Source organism: Acinonyx jubatus, chromosome D3, assembly GCF_027475565.1.
Source record: "Acinonyx jubatus isolate Ajub_Pintada_27869175 chromosome D3, VMU_Ajub_asm_v1.0, whole genome shotgun sequence".
Lineage (NCBI taxonomy): Eukaryota > Metazoa > Chordata > Mammalia > Carnivora > Felidae > Acinonyx > Acinonyx jubatus.
In genome coordinates this window covers 32,927,837-32,941,358 of record NC_069392.1, presented here as the reverse complement: position 1 = coordinate 32,941,358, position 13,522 = coordinate 32,927,837, and the positions used below count along the sequence as shown (strand labels likewise).

Sequence of the window (13,522 nt, the reverse complement as noted above, 5' to 3'; positions counted from 1 at the left end):
GTGTTCTGTGTAAGTAGACTTTCCTTATTGAATTGAAATTTAGAAACTAAAATGACATTTATTTAGCAGTTCTTATGCACACCCAAGTTTGACAGTCACTTTACTTTAGTGACTTTAAAGTGTTACTTTAAAGTTACTTCAAAGTGTGAGTCTGAGCTTATTTTAAAATAAAAAAGGAATAAAATATTGAAGAAAGGGCAAGTAAGGTAAGGACTCAAAATTGATGGTCCTTTGCTTTGGTATCTAAGGAACCAGTGGTCATCCTGGAATAGCTTCTGTTGTTTTCATAACATCCTCATCTTTCTTGTTATCCTCCCTGTTCACTGGTGTGAGTTCTCAACCCGTGTTGCTGACTCCCTGTGTTGTTCCTCTGAATGTTTGTATTCTGTAGTCTTTCTGCTCATTCTCTAAGATATCCCTAGGGGATCTCACCTAGGCCCCTGGTGTGGCATAAGCCAGTGGCTCCTTAGTTAATACCTCTAGCCCCTCCTGAGCTTCAGCCTCATGAATCCAGCTGCTTACTTGATGCTGTGCTGCAGAGGGTCTCAAGCGTTAATGCACCTCACGGTTTGTTATACTGTGATTGCTGCTGCCAGCCCGAGGTTTCTGGTTCTGTAGGTCTGGGGCAGGATGAGTTACTATTTCTAGCATGCTTTCTGGCAGTGCTGGTCTGGGGACCCCGCACTGAGAATTTCTGCTGTATGTGGATGTTATACCAACATTTCAAAAGAAGGAAATCCACATCTATGATAGTGAAAGGGAAAATGGCGAGGTTGTAGTTCATTGTGAATAAATTTGGGTAGAGGTGGGCAAGATGGGAACTTTGTACCTGGTGGCTTCCCCATGTTGTTGGTGTTTTGTTTTTAATATGAAATTCATTGTCAGATTGGTTTCCATACAACACCTAGTGCTCATCCCAACAGGTGCCCTCCTCAATGCCCATCACCCACTTTCCCCTCCACCCTACCCCCCCATCAACCCTCACTTTATTCTCAGTATTTAAGAGTCTCTTATGGTTTGCCTCCTTCCCTCTTTGTAACTTTTTTCCCCCCTTCTCCTCCCTGCTGGTCTTCTGTTGAGTTTCTCAGGATCCACATATGAGTGAAAACATAGGGTATCTGTCTTTCTCTGTATGACTTATTTCACTTAGCATCACACTCTCCAGTTCCATCCACGTTGCTATAAAAGGCCATATTTCACTCTTTCTCATTGCCACGTAGTATTCCATTGTGTATATATACCTCAATTTCTTTATCCATTCATCAGGTGATGGACATTTAGGCTCTTTCCATCATTTGGCTATTGTTGAAAGTGCTGCTGTAAACATTGGGGTACAAGTGCCCCTATGCATCAGCACTCCTGGATCCCTTGGGTAAATTCCTAGCAGGGCTATTGCTGGGTCACAGGGTAGATCTATTTTTAATTTTTTGAGGAACCTCCACACTGTTTTCAAAGTGGCTGCACCAGTTTGCATTCCCACCAACAGTGCCAGAGGGTTCCCGTTTCTCCACATCCTCGCCAGCATCTAGAGTCTCCTGATTTGTTCATTTTAGCCACTCTGACCAGCGTGAGGTGGTATCTCAGTGTGGTTTTGATTTGTATTTCCCTGATGAAGAGCAACATTGAGCATCTTTTCATGTGCCTGTTGGCCATCTGGATGTCTTCTTTAGGGAAGTGTCTATTCATGTTTTCTGCCCATTTCTTCACTGGATTATGTTTTTTGGGTGTGGAGTTTGGTGAGCTCTTTATAGATTTTGGATACTAGCCCTTTATCTGATATGTCATTTGCAAATATCTTTTCCCATTCCGTCGGTTGCCTTTTAGTTTTGTTGATTGTTTCCTTTGCACTGCAAAAGTTTTTTATCTTGATGAGGTCCCAATAGTTCATTTTTGCTTTTAATTCCCTTGCCTTTGGAGATATGTCAAGAAATTGTTGCGGCTGAGGTCAGAGAGGTTTTTTTCCTGCTTTCTCCCCTAGCGTTTTGATGGTTTCCCCTGTCTCACATTCAGGTCCTTCATCCATTTTGAGTTTATTTTTGTGAATGGTGTAAGAAAGTGGTCTAGTTTCATTCTTCTGCATGTTGCTGTCCAGATCTCCCAGCACCATTTGTTAGAGACTGCCTTTTTTCCATTGGATATTCTTTCCTGCTTTGTCAAAGATTAGTTGGCCATACTTTTGTGGGTCCAATTCTGGACTCTGTATTCTATTCCATTGGTCTATGTGTCTGTTTTTGTGCCAATACCATGCTGTCTTGATGATTACAGCTTTGTAATAGAGGCTAAAGTCTGGGATTGTGATGCCTCCTGCTTTGGTCTTCTTCAATATCACTTTGGCTATTCAGGGTCTTTTGTGGTTCCATACAGACTTTAAGATTGCTTGTTCTAGCTTCAAGAATGCTGGTGCAATTTTGATTGGGATTGCATTGAATGTGTAGATTGCTTTGGGTAGTGTTGACATTTCAACAATATTTATTCTTCCAATCCATGAGCTTGGAATGTTTTTCCATTTCTTTGTGTCTTCTTCAGTTTCCTTCATAAGCTTTCTATAGTTTTCAGCATACAGATCTTTTACATCTTTGGTTAGGTTTATTCCTAGGTATTTTATGCTTCTTGGTGCAATGGTGAATGGGATCAGTTTCTTTATTTGTCTTTCTGTTGCTTCATTATTGTGTATAAGAATGCAACTGATTTCTGTACATTGATTTTGTATCCTGCGACTTTGCTGAATTCATGTATCAGTTCTAGCAGACTTTTGGTGGAGTCTATCAGGTTTTCCATGTATAGTATCATGTCATCTGCAAAGAGTGAAAGCTTGACTTCATCTTTGCCAATTTTGATGCCTTTGATTTCCTTTTGTTGTCTGATTGCTGATGCCAGAACTTCCAACACGATGTTAAACAACAGCGGTGAGAGTGGACATGCCTGTCGTGTTCCTGATCTCAGGGGGAAAGCTCTCAGTTTTTCCCCATTGAGGATGATATTAGCTTTTCATAAATGACTTTTATGATGTTTAAGTATGTTCCTTCTATCCCGACTTTCTGGAGGTTTTTATTAAGAAAGGATGCTGAATTTTGTCAAATGCTTTTTCTGCATCGATTGACAGGATCATATGGTTCTTATCTTTTCTTTTATTAATGTGATGTATCAACATTGATTGATTTGCGAATGTTGAACTAGCCCTGCAGCCCAGGAGTGAATCCCACTTGATCATGGTGAATAATTCTTTTTATATGCTGTTGAATTCGATTTGCTAGTATCTTGTTGAGAATTTTTGCATCCATATTCATCAGGGATATTGGCCTGTGGTTCTCTTTTTTTGCTGGGTCTCTGTCTGGTTTGGGAATCAAAGTAATGCTGGCTTCATAGAATGAGTCTGGAAGTTTTCCTTCCCTTTCTATTTTTTGGAACAGCTTGAGAAGGATAGGTATTACCTCTGCTTTAAATGTCTGGTAGAATTCCCCAGGGAAGCCATCTGGTCCTGGATTCTTATTTGTTGGGAGATTTTTTTTCTTTCAATGTTTATTTATTTTTGACAGAGAGAGAGAGAGAGAGAGAGAGAGAGACAGAGCATGAGCGGGGGAGGGGCAGAGAGAGAGAGGGAGACACAGAATTGGAAGCAGGCTCCAAGCTGTCAGCACAGAGCCCGACACAGGGCTCTAACTCATGGACCGCGAGATCATGACCTGAGCCAAAGTCGGACGCCCAACCGACTGAGCCACCCAGGTGCCCCAAGGGAGATTTTTGATAACTGATTCAATTTCTTCACTGGTTTTGGGTCTGTTCAAATTTTCTATTTCTTCCTGTTTGAGTTTTGGAAGTGTGTGGGTGTTTAGGAATTTGTCCATTTCTACCAGGTTGTCCAGTTTGTTGGCATATAGTTTTTCATAGTATTCCCTGATAATTGCTTGTATTTCTGAGGGATTGGTTGTAATAATTCCATTTTCATTCATGATTTTATGTATTTGTATCCTCTCTCTTTTCTTTTCAAGAAGCCTGGCTAGAGGTTTATCAATTTTGTTTATTTTTCCAAAAAACCAACTCTTGGTTTTATTGATCTGCTCTACTGTTTTTTTAGATTCTATATTGTTTATTTCTGCTCTGATCTTTATTATTTCTCTTCTTCTGCTGGGTTTAGGCTGCCTTTGCTGTTCTGCTTCTATTTCCTTTAGGTGTGCTGTTAGATTTTGTATTTGGGATTTTTCTTGTTTCTTGAGATAGGCCTGGATTGCAATGTATTTTCCTCTCAGGACTGACTTCGCTGCATCCCAAAGCGTTTGGATTGATGTATTTTCATTTTCATTTGTTCCCTATATTTTTTAATTTCTTCTCTAATTGCCTGGTTGACCCATTCATTCTTTAGTAGGATGTTCTTTAACCTCCATGCTTTTGGAGGTTTTCCAGACTTTTTCCTGTGGTGGATTTCAAGTTTCATAGCATTGTGGTCTGAAAGTGTGCATGGTATGATCTCAATTCTTTTATACTTATGAAGGGCTGTTTGATGACACAGTATGTGATCTGTCTTGGAGAATGTTCCATGTGCACTCAAGAAGAAAGTGTATTCTGTTGCTTTGGGATACAGAGTTCTAAATATATCTGTCAAGTCCATCTGATCCAATATATCATTCAGGGCCCTTGTTTCTTTATTTATTCTCTGTCTGGATGTTCTATCCATTGTTGTAAGTGGAGTTAAAGTCTCTTGCAATTAACCACATTCTTATCAATAAGGTTGCTTATGTTTGTGATTAATTGTTTTATATATTTGGGGGCTTCTGAATTCGGTGCATAGACATTTATAATTGTTAGCTCTTCCTGATGGATAGACCCTGTAATTATTATATAATGCCCTTCTTCATCTCTTGTTACAGCCTTTCATTTAAAGTCTAGTTTGTCTGATAGAAGTATGGCTACTCCAGCTCTCTTTTGACTTCCAGTAGCATGATAGATAGTTCTCCATCCCCTCACTTTCAATCTGAAGGTGTCCTCAGGTCTAAAATGAGTCTCTTGTAAACAGCAAATAGATGGGTCTTGTTTTTTTATCCATTCTGATACCCTGTGTCTTTTGGTTGGAGCATTTGGTCCATTACATTCAATATTATTATTGAAAGATACGGGTTTAGAGTCATTGTGATATCTGTAGGTTTCATGCTTGTACTGGTGTCTCTGGTACTTTGTGGTCCTTGCAACCTTTTACTCACAGAGTCCCCTTTAGGATCTTTTGTAGGGCTGGTTTAGTGGTGATGAATTCCTTCAGTTTTTGTATGTTTGGGAAAACCTTTATCTCTTCTTCTATTCTGAATGACAGACTTGCTGGGTAAAGGATTCTTGGCTGCATGTTTTTTCTGTTCATCACATTGAAAATTTCCTGCTATTCCTTTCTGGCCTGCCAGGTTTCAGTAGATAGGTCTGTTACTACTCTTATGTGTCTACCTTTGTATGTTAAGGCCCATTTATCCCTAGCTGCTTTCGGAATTCTCTCTTTATCCTTGTATTTTGCCAGTTTCACTATGATATGTCCTGCAGAAGATCGATTCGATTCAGGTTATGTCTGAAGGGAGTTCTCTGTGCCTCTTGGGTTTCAGTGCCTGTTTCCTTCCCCAGATCAGGGCAGTTCTCAGCTATGATTTGTTCTAGTGCACCTTCAGCCCCTTTCTCTCTCTCTTCTGGAATTCCTGTGATATGGATATTGTTCCGTTTGATTGCATCACTTAGGTCTCTAATTCTCCCCCTCGTACTCCTGGATTTTTTTTATAGATCTCCTTTTCTAAGCTTCCTCTTTTTCCATAATTTTATCTTCTAATTCACCTATTCTCTCCTCTGCCTCTTTAGTCCGCACAGTGGCCGCCTCCATTTTATTTTGCACCTCATTTATTGCATTTTTTAATTCATCATGATTAGTTTTTAGTCCCTTCATCTCTGTAGCAATAGATTCTCTGCTGTCCTGTATGCTTTTTTCAAGCCCAGGGATTAATTTTATGACTATTACTGTAAATTATTGTTCTGTTATATTGCTTAAATCAGTTTTGATCACTTCGTTAGCTGTCGCTATTTCCTGGAATTTCTTTTGAGGAGAATTCTTCTGTTTCGCCATTTTGGCTAGTTTTCTGTTCCTTATGCGTTTTAAAAGCTTGTTGTGTGCTCTGCACCTGTGAGCACTGCTATATTAAAGGAGGGTGGTACACTGTCCAGGGCCTGGCCCTTCAGGAGGTGTTTTTCTGGACATTGTTACTTGATCTCTATTTTCGTGTCCTTGGTTATTTTATTACCCTACTGGTAGTAATAATTTGGACCCTCCACCAGATGTGCTTGGATTTGTTCCTTGGAGCAGCCCAAGAAGTCAGCTGGGTAAGAAGATAAATGCCGGTTTGTTTGTTTTTTTTTAATGTTTGTTTATTTTTGAGAGAGGGAGAAAGTATGAGCAGAGGAGGGGCAGAGAGAGAGGGAGACAGAATCCAAAGCATGCTCCAGACTCTGAGCTGTCAGCACAGGCCTGACATGGGGCTCGAACCCACGAACTGTGAGATCATGACCTGATCAAGTCGGACACTTAACCGATTGAGCCACCCAGGCACCCTGTTGTTGGTTTTTTAAAATCACCTATAAAGTTATTAAAGCAGGGTTCTGACTTACACATGTAGTTGGTAACTTGTGTCTTCATTTCATTTTAGCCTGAAAACTGGTTTTTTAAAATGGAAGCCAGATTATGACAGTGCCGCTTCTGAATATGGAAAAGCAGGTATGTGTGACCATAGCCTTGTAACTCCAACATGTAATCTTAACATAGGCTGGTAACTTCTCGGCAAAGTACTTAACACTTGATGCTCTCTGTAAGATTTTAATAGTTAAAAAAAACAAAAAACAAAAAAAAAAATAAACCTGCCCAAACCCTTGCTTTGTTCTCACTTGTTATTTTCAGATGTGTTGAGGACTGAGTGAGAGGTCCAGTTCCCTGCAGCTGTCTGTCCTGACGGCAGAGATGGGTAGGGTTGGTAGCACATAGCTGCAGGGTTTTTGCATTGTTCTTACATGCTTGAATTTCAGTCAGTTGTTTGCTACTTCCAGGAGTTTTTCTGTGTCTCTCTCTTGTGCTTCCTATAATTGAATAAAAATTTTTCTTAACTTTTTAAAATTTAGCCTTAATCTGAATAGATCTGCCAATCTTGTGTTTGTTTGGCACATGTTTTTTTAAGAGCCGCACTTTTGAGATACACTGATAAGTGTTCATGAAGTATGAAGCTGTATAAATATTTGAATAAATTTATCTGTAATAAATTTAGATAAAAATGATCTGCAATATGCAACAGAGAGGGACTTTATCAAAAATTTAGCATTCAGTTATGGAATGATAGCTTTCGGCATATCCACAATTATTTTGGATATAAAGCCTAATGCAGTTTTTGAGGTGCTCTGAATACATTTGCAGTTGTGTTGCAGCCACAGCTTGGATCACGTTTGATAGCCAAATGTAGAGACCACCTGTGTAATGTGCTTTTGATAGACTTTAGTTTTAGTATATCACCAAAGAATGCAGAAATCCGGTAAGTAGGAACTAATGAGTCTTTAACACTTTCATTTAAATCCTGAGTAAATTCTCTCTGTTGACTTATGCCAGTTTTTTATGTTATACTTAAAAGGAAAATTATTAAAATCAAACCTCGTGTGGATTCTGTCGATACCTTGTACAAGAATGGTTTTGTAAGTGGAGGGCACAACGTTTTGCAAATCTCCTGAGGGAAATTTAACACAGATTTGTTTTATATACATCCGAGACCATGAGTTGCTTTCACAGATAACGTATTTCAGGTCCTGTTTTGCCATTAAATCATCCTTTGTTTCTTTTCTTTAAGGGGTTATGCAAAATACATTTAATCATTAGAATAACTTTTTTAAAAAGCAAAACGTGGACGTCCAGGGGTGAAAATAGTTCGGTAGTTTATTTTCAACATTTTATTGACGAGAATTTTAAGAGTTTGATTTTAACAAGTACTTTTTTTTTTTTAAGCAGTATCCTTTTTTACTTATTTGTAAGCAACCCTTGGCAAGTTTTCCAAAATCTGTAAGATCCTATTTTAGGACCATTCCTAATTGTTTTACTCTGATGACACTTTATAACAGTGAGCAATATATTTTAGCTCTTTGGACAATAGAAATGTCATTTTCACAGAAACCTACTGAACAGTGTAAACGCTTTAAAAGACATGCATTGTTAATGTTTTGGGCATTTATTTAAAGATTGTGACAAAAGGAGGGTTTATTACACAAATATTGAATGTGTTTATTGGTCTTCAGTTTCTAAATAACTTGAAAGATGGACTTAGCTATAACTACAGCACTGTTTTTATTATTAACTGTAAAACTGCTGAAGTAAGGTACTGTCTTTTATCACAGTACCTTATAAAGGTGTTAAAAAGTAGGTGTTAAAAAGACTTGGCTTTGAGTGAAAGTAGCACTGACTTATCACCAGTAGTCTACAATTTAAAAAAAAGCAAAAACAAAAACAAACTTTTGAAAGTACTTCTAAGTTACTGGTAATCAAAAAAGTTACAAGAAAATTGCTTTTTAAAAAGTGCTGTTTTATAAAACTTCTTAGGTGTTTGATTAAAATAAGTATATTTTCTAATACTTCCCACGTGATACAGATTTTAGTAATGATTCGTTGGAAGTTTTGTCATGATGGATTAGAACGTCTGTCTTTGTTGTTGTTCCGTTTCAGCTGTTGCTTTTAAAAACGCCAAACAGTTTGAGCAAGCGAAAGATGCCTGCCTGAGAGAAGCTGTTGCTCATGAGAATAACAGGGCGTATCTTTTTCAACCTTTACAAAGGAGTTCGGGAATTAGAATGATACGGACTGAAACTAGTTGTTTTGTTATAAGTTGGCTACGTGTGGAGAGAACAATGCTATTAAGTTAGAAAATGATTAGAAAGTTCTGCATTTTTAACTGAGGGAGCATTTACAGAGACTTCTCATAATGTTTACACTGTTTTGCAGAACTGTAGTTGAGAGTTTATTTCTGTTGTTTCTGGATTTTGCTCCATGGTGGTTTTACTTGGGCTGAAGTGAGGGAAATACACAGGTGCTGAAGAGTGAGGCAGGTAGTGGAAATTTTTAAAATACAGTCTTCCTTAGGTCTTTGAAAGAAGAGTAGTTTAAATAAATTTTTCTAAGGTATTTGAAAATTTACTCTGTAAAAAGTGTCTTTTTTATCTACTTTGAAATTGCGGTTGTAATAACCTTGCATTTTAGTGAAACTTTACAGATAAATGGGCAGTGGAAAGAACTTAAAAATCTATGTGGTATTTTTATTTTTTCAGTGTTTTTTGTGAATTATGTAGTTTTAAGCGACATCAATAGGCATAAAATTACTGCTTCATCTGTTTGTAGGATTTGTCTTTTGGAACCAACTGGGGCAGTTGACGTTTTTTAAGTGGTAGATCTGTAGAAACTGTTGATTTGGTTTTTTTCCTTAATTTTAACTTTGTTACATCCATTCAGTCTTTTTCATGCTGCCAAGTAAGTAAATATTTTCCATGTTTTCATGTATTTGCAGTTTATGTTTTAAATGTTGCTGTTTTTCCATAGGTCGGTAAATTTTTCCTATGTTATAAATCCATAAATAGTGAATTATTCTGTATTGATTTAGATAAAATCATCATTTCCATTTGTTTCAGTCTTTACCTGACCCTTAGAAACTGAGTCACTCCTAAGATATACAGCGGTTAAGTTCAAGTCACCAAATATTTTTAGGGCCATTTTGTTCAATGACCTATGAAAAAACAAGTATGTTTTCCCCCCTCTTCCTTGATAGTTAATAGTACTTGTGGAGAGAAGCAGGCTTTCTCCTGCTTTCGTGGAGAGTACATGTTGCAAAACTTGGATTTAGTTTTGTCACATAGAAAGCCCTTTAACCTGTCTGAGTTTTACTTAATTTTGCATCTGCAAAATAAAATCCCTTTAACTCAGATGTCAGTTGTTTCCAAGGCATTATTGCCCTCAAAAATAAAAAGAAGAAAAAACTGTTACTCAAGGCCTAAAGCAGCATATAGTGCCTGAGCCAGTTTTAGTTGATCTAACTTCTATCTGTGGTAGAAAGTTTCCCCTCCTCCTTATTTCATTAAGATCTCATCTGAGAACTTGTCTTCTCTTTGCAGAGCTTATGAGCAAGCTGGCATGATGTTGAAGGTCAGTAATGTGTCACAACTGTTCTGTAGGTAAAATGAATTAACTAGGTGTTAAAGTAAATTTGTGTTCAGATTGAAAAGTCTCCTTGCTGTAAGGTGAGAGGTGCTAAGATTTCATTTCCAAAGTATATTCTGTGTGTCTTAAGATAGGGAGTTTTAAAGGTGAAATTTAAGAGAAAACTTAATGGAGGAAACCAGGAACACATTTCTATGCTTTGTAACCAGGAGCTTGTTAATAAACAGAGAGCTCTTTGGGAGATTTCCCTACTGCTGAGAGCTTCAGGACATTTTAATGCAGTAAAAATTTACAAATACATGTTTTTTGTTACTCTTGGGTTTTATTTTTTTTATTTTTATTTTTTAACTTTTAAAAAAATACTTATTTTTGAGAGAGACAGAGACAGAGCACAAGTGGGGGAGGAGCAGAGAGAGAGAGGGAGATACAGAATCGGAAGCAGGCTCTGCTCTGTCAGCACAGAGTCTGACACGGGACTTGAACTCATGAACAGCGAAAGTCAGACACTTAACGGACTGAGACATCCAGGCACCCCACTCTTGGGTTTTAGAAAGGAGAGTTTTGCTTGTTTTATAAAAGCTGGCATTGAAAAGAACCTTAGACTTAAGCAATTGATATTTAATTCTGATTCTTGTTGAATGGAATAGTTGGCTAATGTGCTTGTGCCGCTTTTCATATTTCTGCCTCATTAAAGCAGGTTGGGGAGTAATACATTGTTGTGGTGAGAAAAAACATGTTACTTTATGACACTTACAAAGCATGCCAAGTAGCAGTTGACATAGAACATTTTCTTTCCATTTTTATGTTTCCTAATACGGGAAAAGCTGTTTGAATTATTATGAAGCTTTAAGAACTCATACTTTAGTAAAACTATTTTTTTTAATTTTAATGACTTTTATAATCTTACTGATTTTTTAAGGACTACATGCTCATTGTAGAACATTTAGAAACTGGAAGGACCAAAAAGCGTTAGTAATGAGTTTATTTTTTTCTTTTAGTCATTTTTCTATGTACATACGTATCTTACTATTTACATTTAACTTTTTCATGCAGATTTTCTTTTTCATGCCATTTAAAAAATTACTTTCAAAATATATATCACAGGCTTTAAGAATTTCCATATCCTTTGACCTAGGAATTCCAATTCTGTGACTCTGTTGTAAAGAGACAGATAGCAAAGATTTATGTGTAAAAATGTTTATTATATATTGCTTAAGAAAAATGGCAGTTATCTAAATTTTTAATAATAAGATATTTAAATAAATTATGGTGCTTCCTTGTGATAAACTGTTACGTTGCCATTGTAGTAAAGCTTTTCTGGATAAAACCTGCAACCAGATTTGGTGATGCAGGTCAGGTTATCAGCAGTTTCTTAGCAACTAGAATTTCTCTTGTAGCCGAAGGAGCTGGGTGTCTGCCCTGACCTTCTGCTGTCCCAGGTCCCCCTGAGAAATAGGAAGCTCCCAGGTGGCTCGTGTCATCTCATTTGTGGCTATTATTAGGATCCACTCTCTTAATACAGAAATGCTAGACCACTATAATTTATAATCCTCACAGCTTCAGTTTATATTCTAACAGCTGGGCTAAGACTTGAGTCTTCATAAAAAGATATTATTTTGACATCATTTCCGTTGTGGTAGTATTGGTTTAATTTGAGGATTTGAAGGCACTGCTTTGAATGAAGGAAAAATAAACCTAGTAGGTAGGGGAAGAGACAAGAGAAAATGCTTTCTGCCATGCTCTTGTATTTAAATTAAATGCCTTTGGACAGTCCTTAGCAGCATTAGGGGTCCTGAGCTGCTTGGCTCAGTGTTAATTCCGTGGGTTGAAATTTCCATTCATACAGACCTTTGTAATCATCTGCCAGCAAGGCTTAGGAAGTGACAATATGTGGAAGGATGCCGAGTGGAAGACACCACTTACTGGAGTCGCCCCTGGTTCTGTCATTGTACGACTGTTAGATTTCATATCCTGGTTGTTCCACAGAAGCAGTAGGGTGACTCAGGCACAAAACCGCTGAAAATAAGCATGTTTTTATTTTCCTTTTGATTTTGCCATGCTACAAGAACATGGGGAAGAGTATAAAATAGTGTAACTTTTCAGATGGCAGCCTATCCTTGTTTATTCCTTAGCTAAAGAATGAAAAAGTTATATTTGGACATCAGTAAGGATGAGACCAACAGGTTTTGTATCCTAAAGAATTTGCCAACTTAGTGAGTGACTGAACAGGCAGATTTGAAAACAACCCATGAAACGTCTGCATGGAGCCTACTTTAAGATCTAAGGATGTCAACCCTAAGTAGGACGATGCCACATAAACCTTATATCTGGCTTGTAAATGATTATTGTTCTGTTTCTAAAAGAGTTTAGATTTGGAGATAATGGATGTAAGGACCACAGGATGCTGAGACCTATGATCTCCTAGTGAGGCATGGAGTTAACGTGTTGGTGGCACTCATTGTGGAAAAGGGCTGCAGACTCTGATGAGCCCAGGGCAGTGGGGACTGAGGCAGGCCTGGGCGTATAGGACAGCAGGGAGTGTGGAGGGGAGTGCGGAGAGAGGAGGCCACTGTGGGAGACACCACGCCTCCCGGGACATCCGCTCAGCCTCAACCCACTCCTGCCACGTGGGAATGAAAACCTGCTGACGCCAGAGCTTGTGATACTTTTTTAAAATAGGAAGCTGTAAAACAGAACCTTTGTGAAAGTTTCTGATTTAAAACTACTGAATGGTTCAAGCAAGATGCACTTGGAAATGAGGTACAGCCCTTGAGCTGCTGGTTTGCAGCCTTTGGCATAGGCTTCGCAGCTGGTAGGGACTCAGCAAGTGTTCAGAGAATTATAAATCCTACAAAACAGTCAAGAGCAAGGGTTTTGGTTTCTACCGTTGGTAGAGCTTTTCTGAAACTCTAAAGTGGTGATGAACTCTGTAGAACTCAACTGATAACGTTTTTAGTTTGGCAAAATGAACTTGATGGGGGAGAGTAACCACGTGAAGGCATTTCATCTTAAATCTATCTGTTGTATAACGTATTCACACGTTAAAATTAATAAATTCTACTTTCATGAATAAGGAATAAAATGAATTTCTGATTGTTAATTCTGTGCTTAAGCTGATGCATTTATCCTTTGCCTAAAGGAGATGCAGAAACTACCAGAGGCCGTTCAGCTGATTGAGAAAGCCAGCATGATGTATCTGGAAAACGGCACCCCTGACACGGCAGCCATGGCCTTGGAACGCGCTGGAAAGTGAGTGTGTGGAACACAAGTCTGCATAGGAGCCACTGGCTTTTTGTCTTAATAAAGTCCTTGGAAAAACAAGTTTTCTAT

General features: G+C 38.1%; 1 protein-coding gene across 1 annotated transcript in view; it reads left to right on the top strand.

Annotated features, from left to right (window-relative positions):
• NAPG (NSF attachment protein gamma) overlaps positions 1-13,522 on the top strand; it is a 28,634-nt gene that overhangs the window by 2,760 nt on the left and 12,352 nt on the right. Inside the window, exons 2-6 of the mRNA XM_015061615.3 lie at positions 6,666-6,733; positions 8,711-8,795; positions 9,491-9,508; positions 10,147-10,177; positions 13,332-13,441. Of these exons, the coding sequence (XP_014917101.1) occupies positions 6,666-6,733; positions 8,711-8,795; positions 9,491-9,508; positions 10,147-10,177; positions 13,332-13,441 (312 nt within the window). The remainder of the gene's footprint in view (positions 1-6,665; positions 6,734-8,710; positions 8,796-9,490; positions 9,509-10,146; positions 10,178-13,331; positions 13,442-13,522) is intronic.